Source organism: Tenrec ecaudatus, chromosome 1 (assembly GCF_050624435.1).
Source record: "Tenrec ecaudatus isolate mTenEca1 chromosome 1, mTenEca1.hap1, whole genome shotgun sequence".
NCBI lineage: Eukaryota > Metazoa > Chordata > Mammalia > Afrosoricida > Tenrecidae > Tenrec > Tenrec ecaudatus.
Window position 1 is genome coordinate 143579357 of NC_134530.1, and position 22320 is coordinate 143601676.

General features: G+C 53.0%; 1 protein-coding gene across 2 annotated transcripts in view; it reads right to left on the reverse strand.

Annotated features, from left to right (window-relative positions):
* SORT1 (sortilin 1) overlaps positions 1 to 22026 on the reverse strand; it is an 82894-nt gene extending 60868 nt beyond the window's left edge. The window contains exon 1 of one of the 2 annotated variants that reach the window (XM_075559066.1): positions 21694 to 22026. In XM_075559066.1, the coding sequence (XP_075415181.1) occupies positions 21694 to 21984 (291 nt within the window). In that variant the 5' untranslated portion in view covers positions 21985 to 22026. The remainder of the gene's footprint in view (positions 1 to 21693) is intronic. The other variant, XM_075559070.1, reaches the window with a different exon arrangement.
* Between the last annotated feature and the right edge of the window lie 294 nt (positions 22027 to 22320).

Genomic DNA, 22320 nt, shown 5'->3' on the forward strand with positions numbered 1-22320 from the left:
ATGTTGCGGTGCCAACCCCCCGCCCCAACCATAACATTATTTTCACTGCTACTTCTAGACTGTCATTTTGCTACTGTTATGAAGCGGGTGACCCCTGTGAAAGGGATGTTCAACCCCCAAAAGGGTCGCAACCCACAGGCCGAGAACCACTTCTGGACGATACAATGTCAGCTTGATTCTATCTGTAGAAAAGCAGGAAACTATTGCTACTTGAAGAGAGATTTATTAATCCCCAGTATGTAGTGGCCGTCCTCCTGTACTCCCCAAACCTCAAACCCATCCACACCACGTCAAGACCCATAGGCCCCTAGAAGGCAGAGCACAACTGCCCCAAAGGTTTTCAAGGCTGTAAATCGTGATGCAAGCAGATTGCCACACCTTTCTTCCAGCGAACGGCCGTGGTTTGAAACACCAACCTTTTTGGTTAGCTTTAACTACTGCACCACCCGGGCTCTTGCGCTCCACACAGGAAGCAAACCGTCTGCTTCGAAACCCCAGAAGGCTCTTGGTGATGCAGTGGTGAAGTACTCACTGTTGAGCACAGTCAGGGATTCAAGCCTACCAGGCTCAGGTGGAGGTGTGAAACTTCCTTCACACAGGACCAGCTAACACACGTTTCTTTGCCAGGTTAGCCCATCGGCCATGCCCCTCTGAGCCATGCACTGTAAGGCTGGCCTCTGCGCCACCAGGAAGAGACTGCAGGAAACGTTCTCAGCTGAACACCGGCGTTGCCAAAAGCTTATGCCTTTTCCAAATTCCTTAACCCACCTCTGGTCATCCCTGTGCGGATCAGAGGTGGGAAGCTACGTGCTTCACAATTCCTTTTTGCTTTCTGATTTCCAAGGGGAAATAGAAGGCCTCAGAGTGGATACCTTTATTTCCACGATAGAGATGACAGCGATCCAGTTCAATAATTCAATCTGCCGAGACCATGCTCAGCAGGCCACACAGCGTCCTCTCCGGCACATTCCTCACGCCTGCTCTCCTGTGTCCAGCCGGCCATGGCTTCCAAGACCAGGTGTGCGGCCCACTGCCACCCACCGCTCCAGCACAATGCACCAACGCTTGGAATGCCAAGTGCACAGAGCTGCAGGAACTTGGCTCTAACGAATCTTAACAAAGACATCTCCTTCCCACAGCTCCCCAGTACTTGAGAGCACACCGCCCCCCTCCGTGTCCCTAGGAGATGAGTTCAAAAGACTCACGTGGCCTGCTTAGGATTAGAACAGAATCATTTTCATCACCCGCTTGCCTAAAATAAGCTGGTGAATACCGGCTCCTTTATTTCATTAAGGACGGTGGGAACACATTGTCAGGAGAGGCCAGTCCCAGTCTGGTCAAGTGGAGGGCAGTCACAAAGAGGAGCACCCTCAAGGAGACGGCTGACACTGCAGCTGCAACAGTGGGCTCAGGCCTGGGCACTTGTACGGATGGGGCAGGGCGGGGCGGTGGTGCTCCCTGCGGGCCACCAACCTACTACAGCACAATGAACACTTTCAGCACAGCTATCTTGGGAAGAGTAAGACCAACACGCAAAACAAACAGTTATCTATAAAATATCTGTGTGTGGAATAGACATAGGTCCTCCAGCTCTCCCCCCTTTTCTTTTAGCAGCGTGCCTCTGACACGGGAATAAACACGGCATCGAGGAACGAAACCGTATCCAGGAGTGGACTGAGGTTTCCTGTAGTGTGTGATCAAGTTAGCTTTTAAATCGGCAGTTTAAAGGGGGGGGGGGGGATTTAATAAAGCATTGGAACCACATGCTATTTAGAAAAAAATTAAAATTTGACTTCTAACTCCTTTCTTACTCCCACCATAGGCAAAGATCTAAATACAAAGCTAAATTATAAAAATACTAAAAAGCTCAAATTCAATGGTATGGAGTTGATTCTGGCTCACAGCAACCCCATAAACAGAGTAGTACTGGCCCTGGGTGTTTCCAAGACTGTGAATCTTCATGGAAGTAGAAAGCCTCATCTTTCTCCTATGGAGTGGCTGGTGGTTTTGAACTGCTGATTCTGTGGTTAGCAACCCCACTATGCCACCAGTGAGTATTTTAGAATTAAAAGACTTTTACAAAGAATTGAAAAAATAAGAATCCATCGTATAAAACAGCCATTACTTTGACTATATAAAAAATGCTTAAATAGCAAAGCACCAAAAAGAAAACTGAGATAAAAATAATTTTTAAAAAACTGGAAATTATAAGTTGATACAGAAAAGGTTTTCAAATCAATAACAAAGACAAAATTCTCGAAAAGAAACAAGAGAGGAGAGTGCTATAGATTGAGTCTGCTCCCCAAACATGTGCTGGACTCCTGACCTCTGCTATCTGTGGATGGAATCCCATTTGGGTATAGGGATTCTCTTATGCTGGCGGTGGCTACTGCTCATTTCCTTATGCTGAAGTGAGACTATAGCAGTATGTGGTGTTTCTTAAACCAGTCACTTTCTAGATATGAAAAAAGCAGATTAAACACAGAAGCCAACAAGCCCAAACAAAAGGCTGAAAAGGGACAGGGACCTCCCCCAGGGCCGACAGAGCAGCAGCCTTCCCCCAGAGCTGGTGCCCTGCGCCGGGACTTCCAGCTTCCTCCGTGAACACGTCTACTTGTGAAAGCCACCTGTACTCAAAGTACTTCTGCTACAGCGTGTACACTGGATAACGGAGGCAGGGGACCAGAACTCTCACGGGGACCCTGCAGGGCAGGGCAGAACGGCTTGTGACGCTGCACGAAGGCAGAAGCCTCGTTCTCGCCCGGAGCACCAGATGGTTTAAACTCCTGACTGCGTGGTTCACAGCCCAAGGCACAGCCTCCACGCCACCAGGGTGCCTTGGGAAGGTAGGGACGAACAAGGAACCCACAGAAGAACAAAAAGATGGCCAGTCAACATATAAAAAGCTGCTCAGTCTCCTATTGAGCCCAGAAAAACGATCTGATGAAAGGGTTCACCTTTCACACCAGTGAAGACCGGTGGAAGGATCCACGGGGAAACTTTCCTGGAGGCATGGCAACGCGGTGATGGGACTGGGACCTGAAAGCAGCTAGTTCACCTGTCATCCCTGAAACCGCAGCCCAGCCCCACGAGGGGACCCTGCGCCTGGATCTCGTGGGCGGGAGGGGAAGTGTGGTTACATGAATGCTAAAAGAGAATGCCAGCTGCCCTGAAAGTGTGTGGTGACATCGTGAGATGCTCACCACATGTACGCATGAAGCGAGCGAGAGACACACACACACACACACACACACACACACACACACACACACACACAGAAAACAGCCTTGGAAGGAGGTACCGTCTGTAAATGGTGTAGCTTTTCTGGAGTGACCAGATTACAGCCCAATGCGCCCCCAATTAGCAGGAATTTAAAAAAACCAAAACATTAGCTATGTAAGCAATCTGCATTTTGATAAAAATCTATCTGAAATGCGGATAGAAACATACACATTGTGCAACTATTTGTACTACCCTGGCTAACAGGGGTGTCGGAGCACCTCTGTGACACCCAGCCCTCACAAAGCAGGGGACAGAGGGGATGCCCGGGACCCTGCTTTCCCGCCACAGTGCGGCAGACTGAGGGGGACTGCCTACCACCATCCTTAGCGCCCGTCTCGGGACCCTCGAGGGCTTCCCCCGAGCCAGTCAGACTTGTGCCCGCACCTGTTGAGCAGCGGCTCCCCGGGCCCCAGATGGCACTGCCAGCCGGCCTTTGTCCCCACAGGGGAGCTCTGGCAGCAGGAACATTGGCTGGCATTTGTCGAGTCATCCAAGTGCCAAACAGGCTTCCAGGAACTCGTTATGTAAGGAAGCCGGAATGCAGGGGGCCCATGCCCGTGCGCACACCAACCCCTGCCTCGGGCTGGAAATGAGCAAAGGCCCCCAAGCATCCCCAGTCGTTGTGGAAATGACTGTGTGTCCACGCCTAATGAAGCCTTCTCCAATGACCGCTACTGTAGCTCGGGGACAAGAGTTGGCCTGAGCGGTCAAGCAGCTCAGCTTGGAAAACAACTGTCATGAGACCCTTCTGGCTCCCTCCAGTTCCACGGCTGACCCGGAGCAGTGGCCAGACCGAGCCCGGGCACCGCCGGGGGTGAGCCCGCTCTCCTGCGTGGCCCATCAGGACCAGCCACGGGCCACTGGACCCCTGTGAGACCGACCGGCAGCACTGTGGACATGGCTCGACGGAGAGTGCGAACCCTAACACATGGCCCCTTCTGGGGCTTCAAAGGAAGCCTGCGCCTTGGCTCCAGCCCGTCGTGCTAACCAAAGCCCGGGGTGGGGGGGATCCAGGGTGCGGGGGACCCACGGGCTGCTCTCTGGGGAGAGCTTCCTGAAGGCTTCCCAGCCTTGAAACCTGGGGGCAGGGGGGCAGTTCACGTCACGGCAGTGGGCACTCAGAGGCACAAGAACCAAAGGGAGAAACATGAAAGGCAGGCGGTGGCTGAGCCCACGCGATGACCACATGCTCGCCTCGGGAGGGCCGCCGGAGTGCTGGGTGTTCGGCCTGGGGTTGGCCTGAGGGACGCACCGGGCGGATCACCAACGCTTGGCTAGCACTGCCCCAGCCAGGGAGCCCCTCAAGAGGGCGCCGCGGCAGGGAGCAGCAGGAACGTGGCCTGGTGATGCCATCTGCGTGGGACACAGAGCTCTAGGACAGTAAGGTGGCGGCCCTCAGGCCCTCCCGCGTGAGCCCAAAGTAAGATCCCCATGTCCCCGTGCTCACCGAGACTACTGTTAGCAGCAACAGCAGAAACCCATTCAGTGATCCCAGTTCCTGCGAGGCATGCTGATGCAGCAGGGCGCACGGGGCGGACACTCGGCCCACCGGAGTCCCCCTAATCGCTCTGCGGGGACGGAGCGGGCGGACTTGGTCAGCACCCCCTCACCGCACGCACCCCAGGTCCTCCGAGCCCCCCCTCCCCACCCACACCAGCCCTGGAGAGCCGACGCCTCCGCTGCAATTCACCCGCTGGCCCGCTTTTCCACGCAATGCCCGGGTTTGGGGTTTGTGCGGTTGTTTTGTTTTGCTTCAAAGAGGGCTCCCGGCTCCACAATCCTTCGGGGCGGACAGGCGAGACCCACAGCAACTCCCATTCCTAGAAACCACGCCTCCCGTGGCCACTGACCAGAAGGAAGGGAGCCAGGAGGGAAAACAGGCCGCCATCCACGCCAGGCCGTCTGCGCATCCGACCCCCTCGCGGGACCTGCAACCATCGCGCGTGGCTTCCAGTCACTAACTTGCTCCAACCTCCGGGACGGACGAGTACTCTGCTTTCGTAGTTTACAGACGCAGCAGGCCACCTGAGGGGTCTAACTAGAGGTGGGCAGAAGCAGCAGCAAGGAGAACAAGGGCCCACAGTGAGCTGAAACAAGCACCTGCTGCCTGAGCGTCTACGTCTGGGTCATTCGCAGCGAGAACACCAGCGCTGTCCCTCAACACTGCACTGTGCGCGTGATTCAGGGTCACCTCATCTCCGTGATTCGGGGGCATACTGCGGGGTAGGAGGGCGGGGAAATATTCCACAAGGATGTCCCTGATTTTTTCAAAATTTGGCATTTGAAAGCACAATCTTAATTGTGTTTTGTTTTTTTAATTCACTGACATGAAACAGTTCACACACGTCCTCAGGTTAGTCAAAAAACCCAATAAGTAAGCGAAACGTCAAATAGTTTAGAATTCAGCTGCATGTCTTAGCCTCATTTCAAAGAAGAGATGACTAAGAGCTAGGCCCCTGTTGTCGGCCGACGGCGTCACAGTAGGACAATAAAGGCTCATTGTCTCCCTTGAGTACAAACCGCTGGCCTCCTTCCAGGTCCTGAGCACACCAGGCTCTCTGGTCCCAGGGTCTCTCTACAGACTGGGACCAAATTAACCAAACGCCCTGCCATGGAGTTGATACTGACTCACAGCCACCCTCTAGGACGGGGCAGTGCTGCCCCTGTGGATTTCGGAGGCTGGAACTTTATGGGAGCAGAAAGCCTCAAGTTTCTCCTTGACCTGGGGCACTCCTGGCAAAATTGTCATCTTCAAGGATCCTGTGAGTTGTTTCTCTGCAAGGCCTTCCTAATTCCCCAGAATGAAACTACCTCTAGTACTCTCCTGCCGTGTTTGGGTTGGGTACAGTCCATGCAGCTGCTTCCCCAGCTCTCCGAAAGATGGCCTGCTGGACTGAGCGGCCCCTTCCCCCGCCTCTCCAGGCCAGAGCTGGACTGTGCAGTCCCTGCCTCCAGCGTTCCAAAGAGCTTATCTCTCCCCGGCCTGGTCTGTACAGTCCCTTCCCTCAGCATTCCAGGATGATTTACTCCAGACCACACCCTGACTCAGACCCGGCGACTGCAGCACCAGAAGGCCTCCTTCCCCTTATCAGTTCATCAGTCCTTGGCTCAAGCCCTATATATGTCCCACTGCCTCACGGGCAGGCGCGATTCCCCTGACCTAACTCGCTGGGTCTCGGAACCCGCCTGGGGGCTCAAGATGCCCCCGTCCCTTTCTCTGCTCTCCCTTCCCTCCTGGAAGTTCTTTCCCTGCCTCAATAAAATCTTTCTCAACTTTACATTCCTAGCTAAATTCTGTCTCTGTCCCATGCCTCCGTCTCCAACCTCTCATCTTGGTGCTGAAAGACCCAGGACCAACAGGAGGGGCCTCTGTGCCGCCCCGGCCCTCCTCTGGCTGGTACGGTCCTCCTCTGGCTGGTACGCAGCCCTGTCCTCCGTTTTCAACCTCTCATGTTGGTGCATGAAACCCGGGAAGAGGAAGAGGTGCCTTGACACACCTGCCCACCCTTGGGCAAGTGCAGTGCCCTTCTCTCCTCGATCCCCCTTTCCCTTGAACCGGGACCCCTCAGCTGCCATCCGCCGGCCGCATCTACAAGTGAGTACCTAGCAGTCACTGCACCTTCTGACGGGGCTAGAGTGCAGTCTGTCTGAGCTTTTTCTACCAGTTTGTGTGTTTCGTGTGGGCAGTTCTGCAGTGCCTGATCTCAGATTTACTCTAAAATCTACTTCCTCCTCCTCCCTGGCAGTTCTGCGGTACCTGCTCTCAGACCTTATCTAAAAGACCTTCATTCAGCAGGTCACAAAGCCAGGCCCCTCCCCCTCCCTAGCTTCATGGGGTGTCTTTCACTGTCACTGACCCAAGGTCCCTGTCTGCCAGTGAAAGCCGCAGGCCTGCACCAGGGAACCTTCCTGTTCTGGGGAGTCCAGGACTCTCCCACTGGCCCCTAGCTCTGACCGGGAAGCCTGGGTTACCAGGCCACCGCCTGACTGATGGGTGTCGAAGGGGACCAGGACACGTCCTTCTCCTCTGACCGTACCCCTTGCGGTCTAAGACACCATGGGAAGCTCGCTCTCTAAGCCTCCCAGGGACAGTCCCTTGGGATGCTTCCTGACCAATCTCACAGAACTGGGCCTGGCTCTGGATAGTCTCCCTAAGCATCTCGTCTTTTTCTGTAACCAAGTGTGGCCACAATCCCAATTGGACAATGAGTCACACTGGACAGGACTTTTGATTCCAACATTCTCTGCGACCTCGACAAATTTTGTCACCAGAATCAAATGGTCTGAGGTTCCATATGTTCAGGCCCTTTTCTTTCTTCACTCCCGTCCCTCTCTATGTACTGCCTGCCACCCTGCTCAAGTCCTCCTAACCAAACACTCTCTTAATCAGGCCCCTGAGAGTACTCCCCCTTGTCTTTCCCTGAACCCCCTGACTCCTTGTTTGCATCCCCAGTAAGGCCTCCTCCATATTCTGGGTGCCCCTCACCACCACCTCCCTCTGCTCAGCCTCCCAAACCCCACAGCCACGTGTTACCTTACTCAGGCTTACAAGCCAGCTCTCACAGAGCAGTTAATTTTGACAAGCTGCAGGAAATTACCCAGCAACCGAGTGAGAACCCGGAAGCTTTCCTCACTGAAGTCTCAACCCAGTCCATGAGGCTAGACCCCACCTCTCCAACGGGGTTACTGTGCTAGCCACTCATTTGATAACGCAGTCAGCCCCTGGCATTAAAAAGAAACTTAAAAAAGCTGAGGATGGCCCTCGGACCCCCATCTGTGACTGGTAAACATGGCATTTAAGGTTCTAACACCCGAAGGGAACAGGCTGAGGCGGCTCACAAATCCGGAGCCCACCAAGGGGCAAACTGGCAAGTGCAAGTCTTGATTGCCGCCCTGGAGCCGGCTGGAGGGAGGGGTCAGACTTCAGGAAACGGCAACTTCAGTGACTCTGACCGCCTGCCACTGGGACCCTGCTTCACATGCGGCCAGGAAGGGCACTGGGCGAAGCGTTGCCCACATCCCCGGCCATCCTCTAAGCTTTGCCCATTGTGCGGTCAGCAGGGCCACTGGAGAAGTGACTGCCCCTTGGCGCTTAGCTGCAGGTCAGTCCATGCAGCTGGTAGTCTGCTGGACTGTGCAGTCCTTGCCTCCAGCGGTCCAAGGAGCTTATCAGCGTTCAGGATGTTTTACTCACAGAACACATCCTGACTCAGACCCTACAACTGCAGCACCAGAAGGCCTCCTTCCCTTTATCGAGCCCTATGTATGTCCCACTGCCTCACTGCCAGGCGCGATTCCCCTAACCTAACTCCTTGGGTCTCGGAACCCGCCTGGGGGCTCAAGATAACCCCGTCCCTTTCTCTGCTCCCTTCCCTCCCGGGAGTTCTTTCCCTGCCTCAATAAAATCTTTGTCAACTTCACATTCCCAGCTAAATTCTATGCTCTGAGCCTCCATCTCCACCCTCTCATCTTGGTACTGAAACCTGGGACCGACAGGAGGGGCCTCTGTGCTGCCCGGCCCTCCTCTGGCCGGTGCGCAGCCCTGTCCTCCGTTTTCAACCTCTCATGCGGTGCTTTCTGGCTTCTTCTTAGTCCTTGTTGAAAGGTTATTTGTTGAATGCCCGTCTTGTCTACTAATCCTTATGTTCTTACAAAAGCAGGGGTGATCTTGTCTACTCCGTTCCACAACCGTTTGTTCTTACACACCCAGTACAATAGGAGTGCAATTAATGAGCAACAATAGCATGTAACTCTCACTGAGTACTTCCTATATGTTCGGCTGAGTCAAAAAGCATTGCTACTGACTTGTACAAACTCTTATTCAAGTACCAGAGCATGAGGGCAGCCCTGGTGGCGGAGCGGTTACACGTTGGGCTATTAACGGCAAGGTCAGCGGTTTGAAACTAACAGCCACTCCACAGTAAAAAATACAAAGCCTTCTCCTCCTGTGAAGAGGTACAGTCTCAGAAAGACACCCGGCGTACTGCTGACCCGTAGGGCCGTTAGAGCCAGTCAACTCCATGGCAGTGGGTGAGGAGTTGCTGTTTTTCAGTCAAACATGAAGCGGTGGTTTCTTGCCCGGTGCTCCCTCTAAGGCTGCATACTTCTGAAGCTGGCACTTCCAGCTCTCTGCCCTTTCCCAAAGAATTCCGCACTCTTGGACGGACACCACATCAAAATGGCAGTGTTGGCATCCTCAAGGGACTCTGAGCATCTTCACTGTAGATGCTCCTTGAGTTTTAAGGATATAAAGAAGTCCAAGAGGCAAGATCAAGGCTGCAGGAGAGACAGGGACAGGTTTCTCAAAGAAATCCGCACAGGGCAAAATATAAACGAATTAAAAATAAGAAATAAGCACAAGGGCAGACCTTGCTAGGGCTGTCGTGATAAAAAAGCTCCTCAGGACACCTCTCCTGACCGACATCTCGTCAGTGCACGTTCCATTTTCTCATCATTTCTCCCCCACCAGCGCCCCACGTTCAAGGAAATCAGTCATTCTTGTTGTTCTGTGCCATTGAACTGCTCTGTCCTATGGGCCCAGTGCGTTGCAGACTCAGACACACCCAGCCCGGGGCCACCCACACACCCACTGGTGCAGCCACCACGCCAGCTCATCCTGCTGAGGGGCTTCCTCGCTTTTACCAAGCATGGCCTTCTTGTCCGGGTCCTGATAACGTGAGAAAAGTATGCTAGACACCCGCCAGGACCTTCATAGCGGATCTCTCTGCCTCGCATGTAACGAGGCCCACCAGCAGATCTCCTCAGCAGCCCCTGTGTTGGCTGGACCTTGTTCTCTGGGTCATCTTGGTAAAGGCAATATTCATCCCTGATTATGACCAGGACTATAAAACCGTCTTCCTTCGTTTCAAGCTTGCACGAAAGACTGGTGGAAAGATCAGCTCTTTGAGGATAAAAAAGACAACAATCCAGAGTTTGTAATTCTAATAAACTGGGGCAGAGTGGAGGGGAAGAAAATTTCTTATCAAGGTACCAGCGGTCTTATTTTCTTGAAGTTATTTATAACTATTTGCAAAGAACAACATATACTTAAAACCATTCCAGTCGCACGCAGAGTCTCTGATGGTGGGGCTTGCATAGCTTCAAGCAAGACACTCAGAAAACGCAGCCTCTCCCTCCTGCAGCCCGTTTTAAAAACTTCCTGAGTCCGAGGACATACGGAGCACCCAGTTCTTAAATCAGGTTGGTTCTCATGATGGCCCATGAGAATGCGTGGAATATCACCGAGAGGAAAATGAGTTTTTTAAAGCACAAACACTCTGAGTCTCTACTTAACGAGTGCGCATTTGAAGAAGTGTTCTGGAAGTGAATGTCCTCAGCAAGCCTTCATAAAGGACAAGCCGAACCCCCACCCCACCTCGCAAAATCTTCACCACCACCCAAGTAGGACATTTCACTGCCCCCGCTTCACGGATGGAGAAACAAAGGCTTGGATTTGCTCACTTGTCGCCACAGAAACTAGTGTCCAGGTCTGTGCGACGCCGGAGACCAGGTTCTCCCCTAAACCGTCAATCACACTACCAAGTTAAACATCTGCTGTAATCAGGGCGGTTATAAAAAGCACGCACACACTTCTTACATTTCTGCCCATCCTGACTCACTCTTGTTCTCACCGCCCCCGCCCCGGCCTGCCACGCAACTCCGCCAACTGATCAAACCCCGCGTGGGCACGCCTCCTCTGCCTCGCTCAGGCATGTGTTCCACTGGAGATGGCCGATGCTTATCAGTGGCAGTTTGTCAGGGCCCTGCATAGGCTGTGACGGATCAACGGGCTTATTAAGAAAGGATATGTGAATCATATACATACGACCCAATCAAATCTTGCTATCTATATTTCTTAGAGTCCTGTGGGAATGCGATTTCCTAAGATGTGGAGCTGCTGCTTGGAAGGGGCTGTGGAGAGCTCTGTGGCCTTGAGGGGAGAGCAGACTCCACAACGACACGGCTTAGCACAGGTCTGCAACCTCGCGCACCCCGAAAAACGAAAGCACGATGTAAAGCATCTCTATGAAGTCCTTCCAGATGCAGCCCCCAGCTGCGACACCAGCTGTGGTCTACTCCCAGCTCTTGGCCTTGGAAACAAGCCACTCAGCCTCCTCGGTCAAAGGAAAGCATCTGGCCGGCTGAGCAGCCTAACGATCTCTTGGACTCACACAGCTAAGCACAGCAGCACAGAAAGTTCAACCTGTGCTTGGGAGTTAGTTCACACGGCTCAGGAAACACAACTCTGCTGATGGGCATCGGTGCCCGACACCTTATAGCTCCGAGTGTCTCTGCCTGGACTCCTCAGTAAGGCCCAGGGGCCTGGGAGCACTGCTACACGGCTTCAGCACCCCCTTGTCCTCTCAGGAGCATCCACTGCCAGGCCCCTGGCCACGGCCCCTCTGAGAGAGACAACTCTTCCAGCAGTCTGGTGCCAGCTCTGGTTTCTCCAGCTCTAGTCTCATGTCTAGCCCTACCTCTGAAAACATTTCCACCAGGAAGTTCTAATGCCAAGCCCCTCACCCACACTTCCCCCTTCTCTCCATGGCCTTCCCTTTCTCCTGGGAGCCTCAGTCATTCCTCCCAACATAAAGCACGTATGGCTTTCCGCCCGTCCACATACCCGCTCCTGGGCATGTCTTGGATTTCCTACGCCTGAGACTTTATAGATCGTCCTAAGAACGGCCTCTCCATCCTGGAGGTCTGGCTAGGCCACCACACCGTATCCGTCGGGCCTTCTTCCAAAGCCCCAGCCAGCCATCCCGAACACCCAAATCTTGAGATGGCACCAGTGTCCGTATCTTTCTTGTTTGTGCGAGACTCAAGCTTCCGGCGGCGGACAGGAAGCCCGCAGCACCTCGTGCACAGCAGCTGGTTCAGCAAGGGTGACCTGCATGACACCGACAGTACTGTACCCTGAACAAAGCACTCAGATAAAACGTCCGGAACCTCCAACACTCACAGGAGCCGTGTCTCCAGCTTCTAAAATCAGAACCGCAAAGGTCAGAGAAGTGAGTCTGTGCCGAGTACCCCTCCAGACCACACCATCCATTGGGTAATCAGCTAATGGGTATTTCGAAACCAGTACTAAGACAAGTGGCAGGTATCAGGTGAAACACTGGATTTGCTACCTTGTCTAGGAAGTACTGAAGTCATTTACAATTTTCCTTCCCAGTTCCATTTATCTTGGTTCTCCGGGGTGCTTACTGCTCAACCAGGCGTGCACACTGGCTCCAGACAGCTGCACTTACTGTCTCTTTTGTTTTCAAGCCATTCTCCTTTCGACTAACTCAAATTATTCTAAATTAAAACTCTACATAAAAATATCCACAGTAGTTTTAAATCGCTTCTATCCCTAAGTTGAAATATAACAAACCCAACGAAGCTAAACTCAGTGCCACTGCATGGATTCCAACACACAGTGACCTCATAGGACAGCGGAGAACTGGCCCGGTGAGTTTCAGACACTGTCACTCTTTTTATCTTACCACTTGGTTTTCTTTTAAAGAACATACAGGACTTAAAAAAACAACATAAAGAGAACTCACAAGCCCTAGAAGCAGCAAAGGTACAGATCACTTTGATGAAAAGGAAGCAAGCCAATTAATCCCCAGTAATTTTCTAAGGAGCCCGGGGCCGGCGAGGCTGCTTGTGAGCTGACGGTCTACTTTCCAACAGACAGACAGACGGCAGCCAGGAAGAGGAACAGCCCCGATTGGGGGCAGAGTGCTACAAGGAAGGACAAGACCAAGTGACTTCTACTTAGAGCCTGCGTTGGCTTTTGGATATCCAAACCAGCCGCTTTTCGTAGCATTAGATTCTGCAGGCAACGAGGAATGATCAAGTACCACACCGCCCACCCCCAAGGCAGGAGTCAAAGGTCTTTCCTCACGATGTCCAGGTAAAGCTCCCGCTTCCTCTGAGAACACTCCAGCCAGCTCTGCAGGTGGTACCACACCACCCCCAGATGGGACATCTGTGCTGGTCCAAGTTCCCATGGGAAGCAGAAAGGCCGCAGTTTGTTCCACATGCAGAATCATCCACCTCCCAAGGGTGATCACAGCCTCGGGGTGCTGCTGCTGCTTCCACAGGATGTCTTTGGGGTATGTTCGATCTAACGCAGAACGTCTCTCGTGTGGAGATGAGACAGTGAGGGTCAGAAACTGAAAAAGCAGAACAGAAGATAAGCTGCATGCAGAGGAGCATCTCTTAGCAGGGCCCTCCAGGTTCTCGGTGGCAGGACGGGGGTTCCTGCGCCTGAGGACTTAGGAGGAGGAGAGGGAGGGAATGCTCTCAAACTGAACATGGAAAAACACATACATGCCTAGAATTCTCCTGATAATATTTTTAGGCATATGCAAGTCTATCCATAAAAATTCACTGGCTCGACCTCCCATACCACTCAGCCAACACTGGCAGGGTTGTTGTTGTTGTTGTTGCTGTCAGGTGACTTCGAGTCCGTTCCGACTCACACCACCCTGGTCCTGCACCCTCCTCACAGCTGGTCGCATGTTTGAGCCCGGCACTGCTGCCACTCCAACACTACAGTTCCAGGGCCTTCCTCCTTCGCTGCCCCTCCACTCCACCACGCATGATGGCCTTCTCCAGGGGCTGGCGTCTCCTGACGACATGTCCAAAGGATGCGAGGCAATGTCTCCTCATTGTTGCCTCTAAGGAGCTTTCTGGCTGTACTTCTACTAAAGACAGTTCTGCTTGTTTTTCTGGCAGTCTGGGGTCTTTCAACATTCTAAGAAAGGTCTTTCTTATACATGCACATGAGGCCATGGCAGATCTGAGTCCAAAGCAACATCCATGCTTTTCAACACGTTAAAGAGTTCTTCTGCAGCACATTTACCCAATGTTTTGCATAGTACGATCTCTTGACTGCTGCTTCCATGAACATTGATTTTGGATCCAAGCAAAACAAAATCCTTGACCTCTTCAATCTTTTCCCCATTTATGATGATTGATATTGGCCCATTTGTGAGGATTTGGGTCTTCTTAACACTGAGTTGTCATCCACACTGAAGGCTGCAATCCTTGAGCTTCATCAGCAGGTGCTTCAAGTCTTCTTCATTTTCAGCGAGCAAGGTTGTCTCAACTGCCTATCAAAAGTATAAAAAACAAGCCTTCCCCCAATCCTGAAGCCAAACTCTTCCTCATCTAAGCCCACCTCTCTAATTATTTGTTCAGCGCACACACTGAACAAGTACGGTGAGAGGATACAACCCTGATGCACACCTTTCCTGACTTTAAACCCTGCAGTAGTATGCCCTTGTTCAGTTCCTACAAGTGCCTTTTGATCGGAGTGCAGCTTCTTCATGAGCATGATGAAGTGCTTTGGAATTTCCCTTCTTCTCAGCCTGTCCATACTTCGTCATGACCCACACAGCTGGACGCCGTGGTACAGTCAGTGAGACACAAGGAAACAGCTACTGATAGATGCTGCTCTCAGCTAAGATCCGTGTGAGGTCAACAACGGTATTCCTCCTTCCACACCCTCTTCTGAAGCTGAACCTCTGGCAGCTCCGTCGGTGTACTGCTGCAACCACGGGTAGATGACCTGCAGCAAAATTCCCCTTTCATGTGAAACCGATGATTCTGTTCTACAGTTTGAGCATTCTGTTGAGCCACCTGCCCTCGGACAGGTACAAAGATGGGTCTCTCGCAGCTAGCCGGCCAACTCGCCGTCTTTCACCTTTCATGTCAAAAACGAGTGTTTCCAGTGCTTCATTAACCTATTGAAACATTTCTGTTGTTATCCCATCGATTCCCGGAACCCTGTTGTGGCTGCCTTCGGCGCAGCATGAACATGTTCCTTCAGCACCATCGATTCATGCCACCTCCGGAAATGGTGGCCTGTCAGCACCTTCTGTCTGGCACCGTGACTCATCACAATTTTGTCTAGAGAATCTTTCAATATTGCAACTCAAAGCTTGCATGATTTCTTGAACTCTTACAATCTCAGTTATGACGACTGTGTTCTTCCTTTTGGGGTTTCTAACTCTAGGTCTTTGCACATTTCTTCATAATATTTTATAATGTCTTCTCAAGCTGCACTTCAGAATTTTCTATTCAGCTTTCGGTCTTCCGCGTTTCTTCCATGTGCCCTAGCCACTCTACCGTTCAGATGAAGTCTCGCTCTGACACCCACGCCGATCTCCCTGGGCTGTCTTTTGAATGACCTTGTGCTTTCTCCGTGTGTGATGTTCCTGGTGCCCTCCGTCCGCTCACCGGGTCTTCTGTCCTGAGTGCTCAAGGTGTCAGAGGAGGTCTTGAGATGCTCGCGGAATCCAGGCGGGACAGACTCCAGGTGGTATTTTGGCTCTGGCGGCCTTGTTTGAGTTTTCTTCTGCTGCAACCTGAACCCACCCTATGAGCAGTCAGACTTTGGCTTCAGTCTGCATTAAGTAAAGCGACAGAGCTGCCGAGAACTGCCTGCAATGGACCAGGCTATTCCTCGAGCCCATTACTCCTTAAGTGCCCCTGCATGCAGGTCCGTGAGCTACACTAACAGCAGGAAGAACAAGTCTCAGAGTGTGCAACGAGAAGGGGGTGCAAAGGGAGCCGCCTAAAGACTGAAGCCACGCATGCTGCACGCGGCACTTCCGTCTCCTTAGTGCTCAAGTTCTCTCTCGCATGAAGCACCTTGCTCCGTCCCCACCCTCTAAGCAGTCCACTTGCTGGTAAAGACAGAAAGTTGGGGCAGGGCTGGGGCTGGGGCTGCGTTGAGCAGGAGGGGCGAGAAGAGGAAATGCCCCTCTTCCGCTCTGGCCACCAGAACACAGAACTGAGCACTGCCCTGGACGCCGTGGTCACACAGGGGGAGCAGGCCACTAGGACAAGCTCGGGAGCATTCTGAAATCACGGCGAGGTCAACGCACATTGGCAAGGGCTGGCTGGAAATGAACAGAGGGCAGACGACTAATTATTGGTGAGCCTGACATCAAAGGTCAGCTCCGATGGAGAGCCTGTTATTATTACTGTTAGTATTATAAAAGAAAAAAAAAGAAACCAGTCATTAGAAATGAACCGGAGCATCAACCGCTTTCCAATTATCTTCACAGACTGACATGAGATGCAGATAGATTTCTAATTAAAAGTCACTCTGCACAGAGCCAAATACTGAGTCAGCAGAGGACTAACCGAATCGGTCTCAGTGTTCCCTTTAGGCCATTTGTCACGTCTGGTTGGCTCACCACCCTCCTAACCAAAGCCCATAAAGGCTTTACCTTCACCCAGGTACATGACCCTCGTGTGACGGGCTGGTACTTCCCAGTCCCCAGTGCAATTCATCATTCCAACACCCATCTAGGGGTTCAAGGTCTAGCCAAGACCAGCAAGCGAGAGGACTCTGCTAAACCAGGACCACGCAAGAGTGTCTCCAGCACCCTATTCTTGGAGGAGGGCAGATGAAAGAAACCAGAGGGTGGGGGTGCTGGGTGTTGGGGTCAACGAAGCCCATGGGAAGTTCCAGGGCCATCAGTGAGTCCCTGGCTACATGCTCCCAACAACAGGCAGAGAAGTGGCCCAACAGGTACATTCAGTCCTGGCAGCCTGGGCCCAGCCCTGCCCACACCAAAACACACACGCACGCATGCACGCACACCCCATAACCCCACCCCCTCTTCTTGAAGCTGACACCCCATACAACATGCCCTCTCTGCAGAACCTGTTTACTTAAGAAGCCAGATGCTTTGTCACGGGCGGTGGGGGAGGGTGGAGCTTGGGAAGTTATGTGTAAAGGAGCAGTTAGTGACATGGACAGGAGTACAGAGAAAATGCGCAACAGTTTCTGTCTTTGCTAATCATAAGCTTTAAACAGTGTCAGAAAATTGCCAAATAGAACACAGAAATGAGAAGGAACTTATGTCACGTTCTGGCCGAGGAGGAAGTTCATCTGACAAGTTTCCTGCCTCTGCTCCGAAGGGTCTGGACAGGAGTGCTGTCAACCCACCAATGTAAGCAACCCTTAAGACTTGCTCAGCTGCTCTCAGTACAAAGGTCACACACCCCATGGCCACTGAGAGGAGCCTCACAACCCCACACGCACCACCACCAAGTCCGCTCCAACTCAGGCCGGGCCAGAACTGCCCCTAACTCTTGACAGGAGTACACAGCCTCCCCTTTCCACTCCAGAGTGACTGACTGGTGGGCTCCAACCAGGGACCCCAGGGTTAGCAGCTCAGTGTGAAGCCCACCAGCTCTGCACTTGAAGAATCAATTAGATATGTGGCATGGAAACAGTTTGGGGTCAAAGGTAAAGGAAGACTATTCACGATGCCAGTTAACAATTACGGTTGACCTGGGGCTAATTATATACTCCTGGGAGACAGACGGGGCTTCCTCCTTCCATAGAGGTACAGTCTTGGCAACTCGTCGGGGCAGGTCCACAGTCCTACAGGTGTGCTGTGAGTCGGCATTAACTTGATGGCAGTGCATTTAGGTGCTTCGGGTTCTTTGGTTATATACTGTGGGATCCCTGGGGGGCACAAACAGGTAAGTGCTTGACCACCAGCTGAAAGGTCGGCAGTGGTTTGAGCCCTTCCAGCGGGCTCCTTGGAAGGCTTCAGAAGGTCACGCACACCCTTGAAACTCTATGGAGCAGCTGGTTCGACTCCGCACTCCCGGCCCCGAGGTTGGAGTCAACGAGATGGCATCTAACGGCAATCGTCAGCCTGTCTCCAGTGAGCTAAATGCATACAAATGCATGTCATATGCACACATACATGAGGGGCTTCCAAAACTGCAAACATCATGGAAAGTTCCCACAGAACTCTGGGAAGCCTCCTCATGTGTACATGATTATATACACAAACGTCTACAGAAACACTCATGTGATCCTCACAGCCACTCTAGGAATTAACTGTTGTTCTTAGCTCCATTTTACAGATTGGCAACTGAGGCCCAGAGAACTGACGTCATTTACCCAGGATCTCACAGCGGAGCCAGGAACCGAATACAGGCAGGTTAACCCGGGCCTCCCGAGCACCCCCCAGCCCCACTCTGCGACACACCCAGGCTTTTCCAAACACACTCAACCCTCAAACCAAATTAGGAAGCGTGACTTGGCGGACGGTCTCAGTGGTTACCTTCCACCTGTTTGCTGGCCATTCCTTGGTTTTCTCTTTTTAGTTTAAGAGCCAGTTGTTTTCATCTTCACCCTTTTGTCTTAAGGTGGGGTTTTACATATCAGAGCATCATCTTTTGCTGCCAGTAACTGATCAAGCCTCCACCCAAAATCTGGGATACTTCTGCGTGCCACCCTTGCGGAGGGGCCACGCTCATCTCTGCATCGCTCCAATTTTAGTACACGTGCTGCCGGAGCGAGCAGGAGCTCTGCCTTCTTTGATGCCCTGCCTTCCATCTACAGATGATTTGTCATGCTGGGGCTGGAAGAGGAAAATGTCCTGCCCCGCCCCCACTCCTGAAATCCCCCAATGCCGCTTTTACCCACTGTGACTTCTATAGGAAAATATATATCCGTTCACCACAAGCCCGACGCCTTGGAACCAGATTTAAAATCAAGAACTTAGACAGATAGGATGGGAAAGCAAATCTCCCAGAAAGAAGCGGAGCAAAAATATACCTGTTGGATTTCCTGTGCTCAGGGGTCGGAGTCCTAGGTTGTTAGGGCTCAGGGCAAAAGCCAGAAGAGTATCAAAGTACTATCAAGTACTATCCGGTTTTACTTTGCTTTCTTAAAAAGGCTAATATAATGCCAGTGTGGCCTCATAAGCCAACTGAGACTGAGAGAGATGTCTAGGAGATTTGTTGAAATCTTCTGTGGCTGCCCATTCTCCCATCAAAATGGCCTGTCCTTTCTCTCTCGGCACCCCCAGCACCTAGCACAGAACTGCATGTGTGCTGGCAGTCAGCTCAGTGGTCCTAGGCACTGATGTGGGCGACATGAAATGAACAGCAGCCATCCGTACAAAACAAGAGAACCATGAACCTTCGATTCCTGACCCCACCTACTCTTGGGAATTGACTCCATTTATCTTATATAAAAATACAACCGTAGGTCCTTCCCTAACTGCACTAAAGCACGCAATCAATGGGGAAAGGTGCTCAGTCACTATTTATTTACCAGGGATACAAAATACTACATTTCTTCAATAGTGCTCAGTATAATTCATCATGCTCTCTAATGACACAGAACTGAAAAGCAGAAGTGATTATTAGATATAGTTTTAAAACATTTTATTAGGGACTCATACAACTCTTATCACAATCCATACATAACATCAATCGTATAAAGCACATCTGTACATTCTTTGCCCTCATCATTTTCAAAGCATTTACTCTACACTTAAGCCCTTTGCATCAAGTCCTCTTTTTTCCCCTCCCTCCCCACTCCCCTCCCTCATGAGCCCTTGATAACTTATAATTATTATTTTGTTGTATCTTGCCCTGTCCAGCGTCTCCCTTCACCCCCTTTTCTGTTGTCCATCCCCCAGGGAGGAGGTCACATGTAGATCCTTGTAATTGGTTCCCCCTTTCCAACCCACTCACCCTCTGCCCTCCCAGTATCACCCCTCACACCCCTGTATTAGACATATTTTTAACGGAAAAATATATCTGAAGAAGAGACCATGGGGGCTTCGCAAATACAAAAATAGCTCTTCTAAATTAGCCTACTGAAAGACTAAGGGTTGGGGCGTTATACATCATTAGAAGTAGTATTAGCTAAATTAAATTAAAGGGAGGACTGCGTCTTCCCATATGGAATTCGTGTATGCACATCTACTCCTGGGGAAGATTTTGCCTTAGATAGCCTGGATCCCAACCGTTTGCTTTAGACATCGATAAAGGACCTCTAAATTCACACTAACAGAAGCCTCCACCTGAAGCTACCACTCCAGAAGCGGCACATGGTAAGGTGGGCCAGCAAGGAATGTGAAAAGCCAAGTGGGAACAGAGTCCAATGGGGTCAAGGAAAGACGTAGTTGCAGATAAGCATTACTGTGGCAAAATCTTTCTCAACCTCCGGCAGTGAGGAGGAAGTCTAGCAGATTATTTTTCACATCAAACAGGAAGGCGTGCCTGCCAGTCATCATTCCACCCCATCTATCCTTGACCTGAGGGGGGGTCACGGCTGTGCCAACCTTTATCACCAATTTACACGGTGCTGTCTGTCGGTGGGGTGGGTTCCAACTCACTGCAGCCTATGCACACGGAACGCACCACCGCCCAGTCCGGCCACCCTCCCAGTTGTGCTCGCGCTCGCCCTTGCAGGCAATGTGTCAATCGGTTCCTTCCAGGCCCTTCCTCCTTTTTGTTGCCCCACTACTTTACCGAGCATGATGTCCTTCTCTGCGGACTGGTCTCTCCTGACAACACGCCCCAAGTCTGGAGACCAATCCCACCAAGCTTGCATCTAAGGATGGCTATGCTTCTTCTGAGACAGTAAGTTTGTTCTTTTGGCAGTCCACGGGACTTTTGATATTACAGACACTGTAACTCGAACACATCAATTGTCCTTCAGTCTTCCTTTTTCAATGGCCAACTTCCAAGACAATGGCTTAGATTGTGTGAAGCAGAGTGACCCTAATACTTGTGCCTCTTGGCTGGTGCGTGTCCTGGGTCTCCAGATCTGAGAATTACGTCACAGAAGTAGATAAGTATGGTCCAAGCAGAGGAAGAAAGATGGCCCAAGAAGAGACAGATGGGAAAGGGGGTTACGCTAGGGGAAGTGCTAGCACGAGTGACTTCTCTCTGCCGCCCTGTGCAACTCTATGGCAGAGAGGCAAGAACGCTTCCTAAACGGGCAGCTGAGAAAACAGAGAAGAACTACGCTGCCACAGACCTGACTGACGCTAAGCAGCAAATCTGCAATCAGTTAATTAGAAGATGGACATCACGTTACGACAGGAAACGGCATCCTGGTGGGACGCTGTCCCTCCTTCCCAAGCGCTTCCTTGACTGGAGCGCGCCCCCGTGTACGCGGGCCTCCAACACGGGCTCCTGGTCCGGCTGAAAACCGGCCCAACCGCCTGATGGGGGCGGGGGGGGGGCTCACCATCACCCCCTCCGCACAGCCCCACTCCACCAAGCACCTAAAACGGAATGATCCTCCAGCCACCTGGCAGACTGGCGCGATACTGGATCCTGATGGTTTCCACGGAAGGGGGGAAAATAGGCTTGACAACTTTAAAAATCATTCCTCCACGAAAGTCCGGGGCTGCCTCCCCTGTGACGACACGCGCCGTGCGGGGTCGCCCAGCCGGCTCCGCCCGCCGCAGGTTCGGGCCGCGGCCGAGGGGCGCGGGGCGCGGGGCGCGGAGCGGGGTCTCCTGGGGCGGAGCGCCCGGGCGCGCCGAGCGGACCCGGGCCCGCAGGGCAGGCGGGGGGTGCGGGGGGAGGCCCTCGCCGGGGAGGCGGCGCGCGGGCCGGCCGGGGCCCACTCACCTGGTGCGTGTTGTTGGCCAGCCTGGCGACGAAGTCCGGCGTCCGGCCGCAGTCCTGGTCCTCGGGGGGCGCGCCGCGGCGCCAACGGCCGCCGGCCGCGGCCGCGCGCAGCCCCCAGCTCACCCCGACGGGGCCCGACCAGCGCAGGAGCGGCGCGGCGGGGGGCGGCGGCGCGTCCAGCCGGTCCTGGCCCAGGGCCGGCCGCGTGAGCAGCTGGAGGAGGAAGAGGAGGACTCCGAGGCCGTGGGGCCAGCGCCCGCCGCCGCCCGGAGCTCCCCGGGGCCGCTCCATCGCCGCCGACTGCCGACGCCGCCGACACCTGCCGCTGGGCGCGCCCGCCCCCCCGCGCCGCGCCACACCCCCGCGCCGAGCAGGGCGCCCCGCGGACGCGCGCAGCCCGGCCCCTGCGCCTCCATAGGCCGGCCGTCTGTCCTTCTTCCCGAGCCCGCTCCTCATTGGCCCGCGTCGCCTCTGGCTTTGGGGGTCCTGGATTCGGATGCCAAGATGCGGGGCTGATTGGCTGGGACGGGGCAGGGACGGCTGAGGTCATCCCCCGTCTCCCGGCGTCTCCGGGGCCGGCCTCCCAGAGTTAGCGGCGGAGCGCGCCCCACCTTGGCGCCGAGTCCT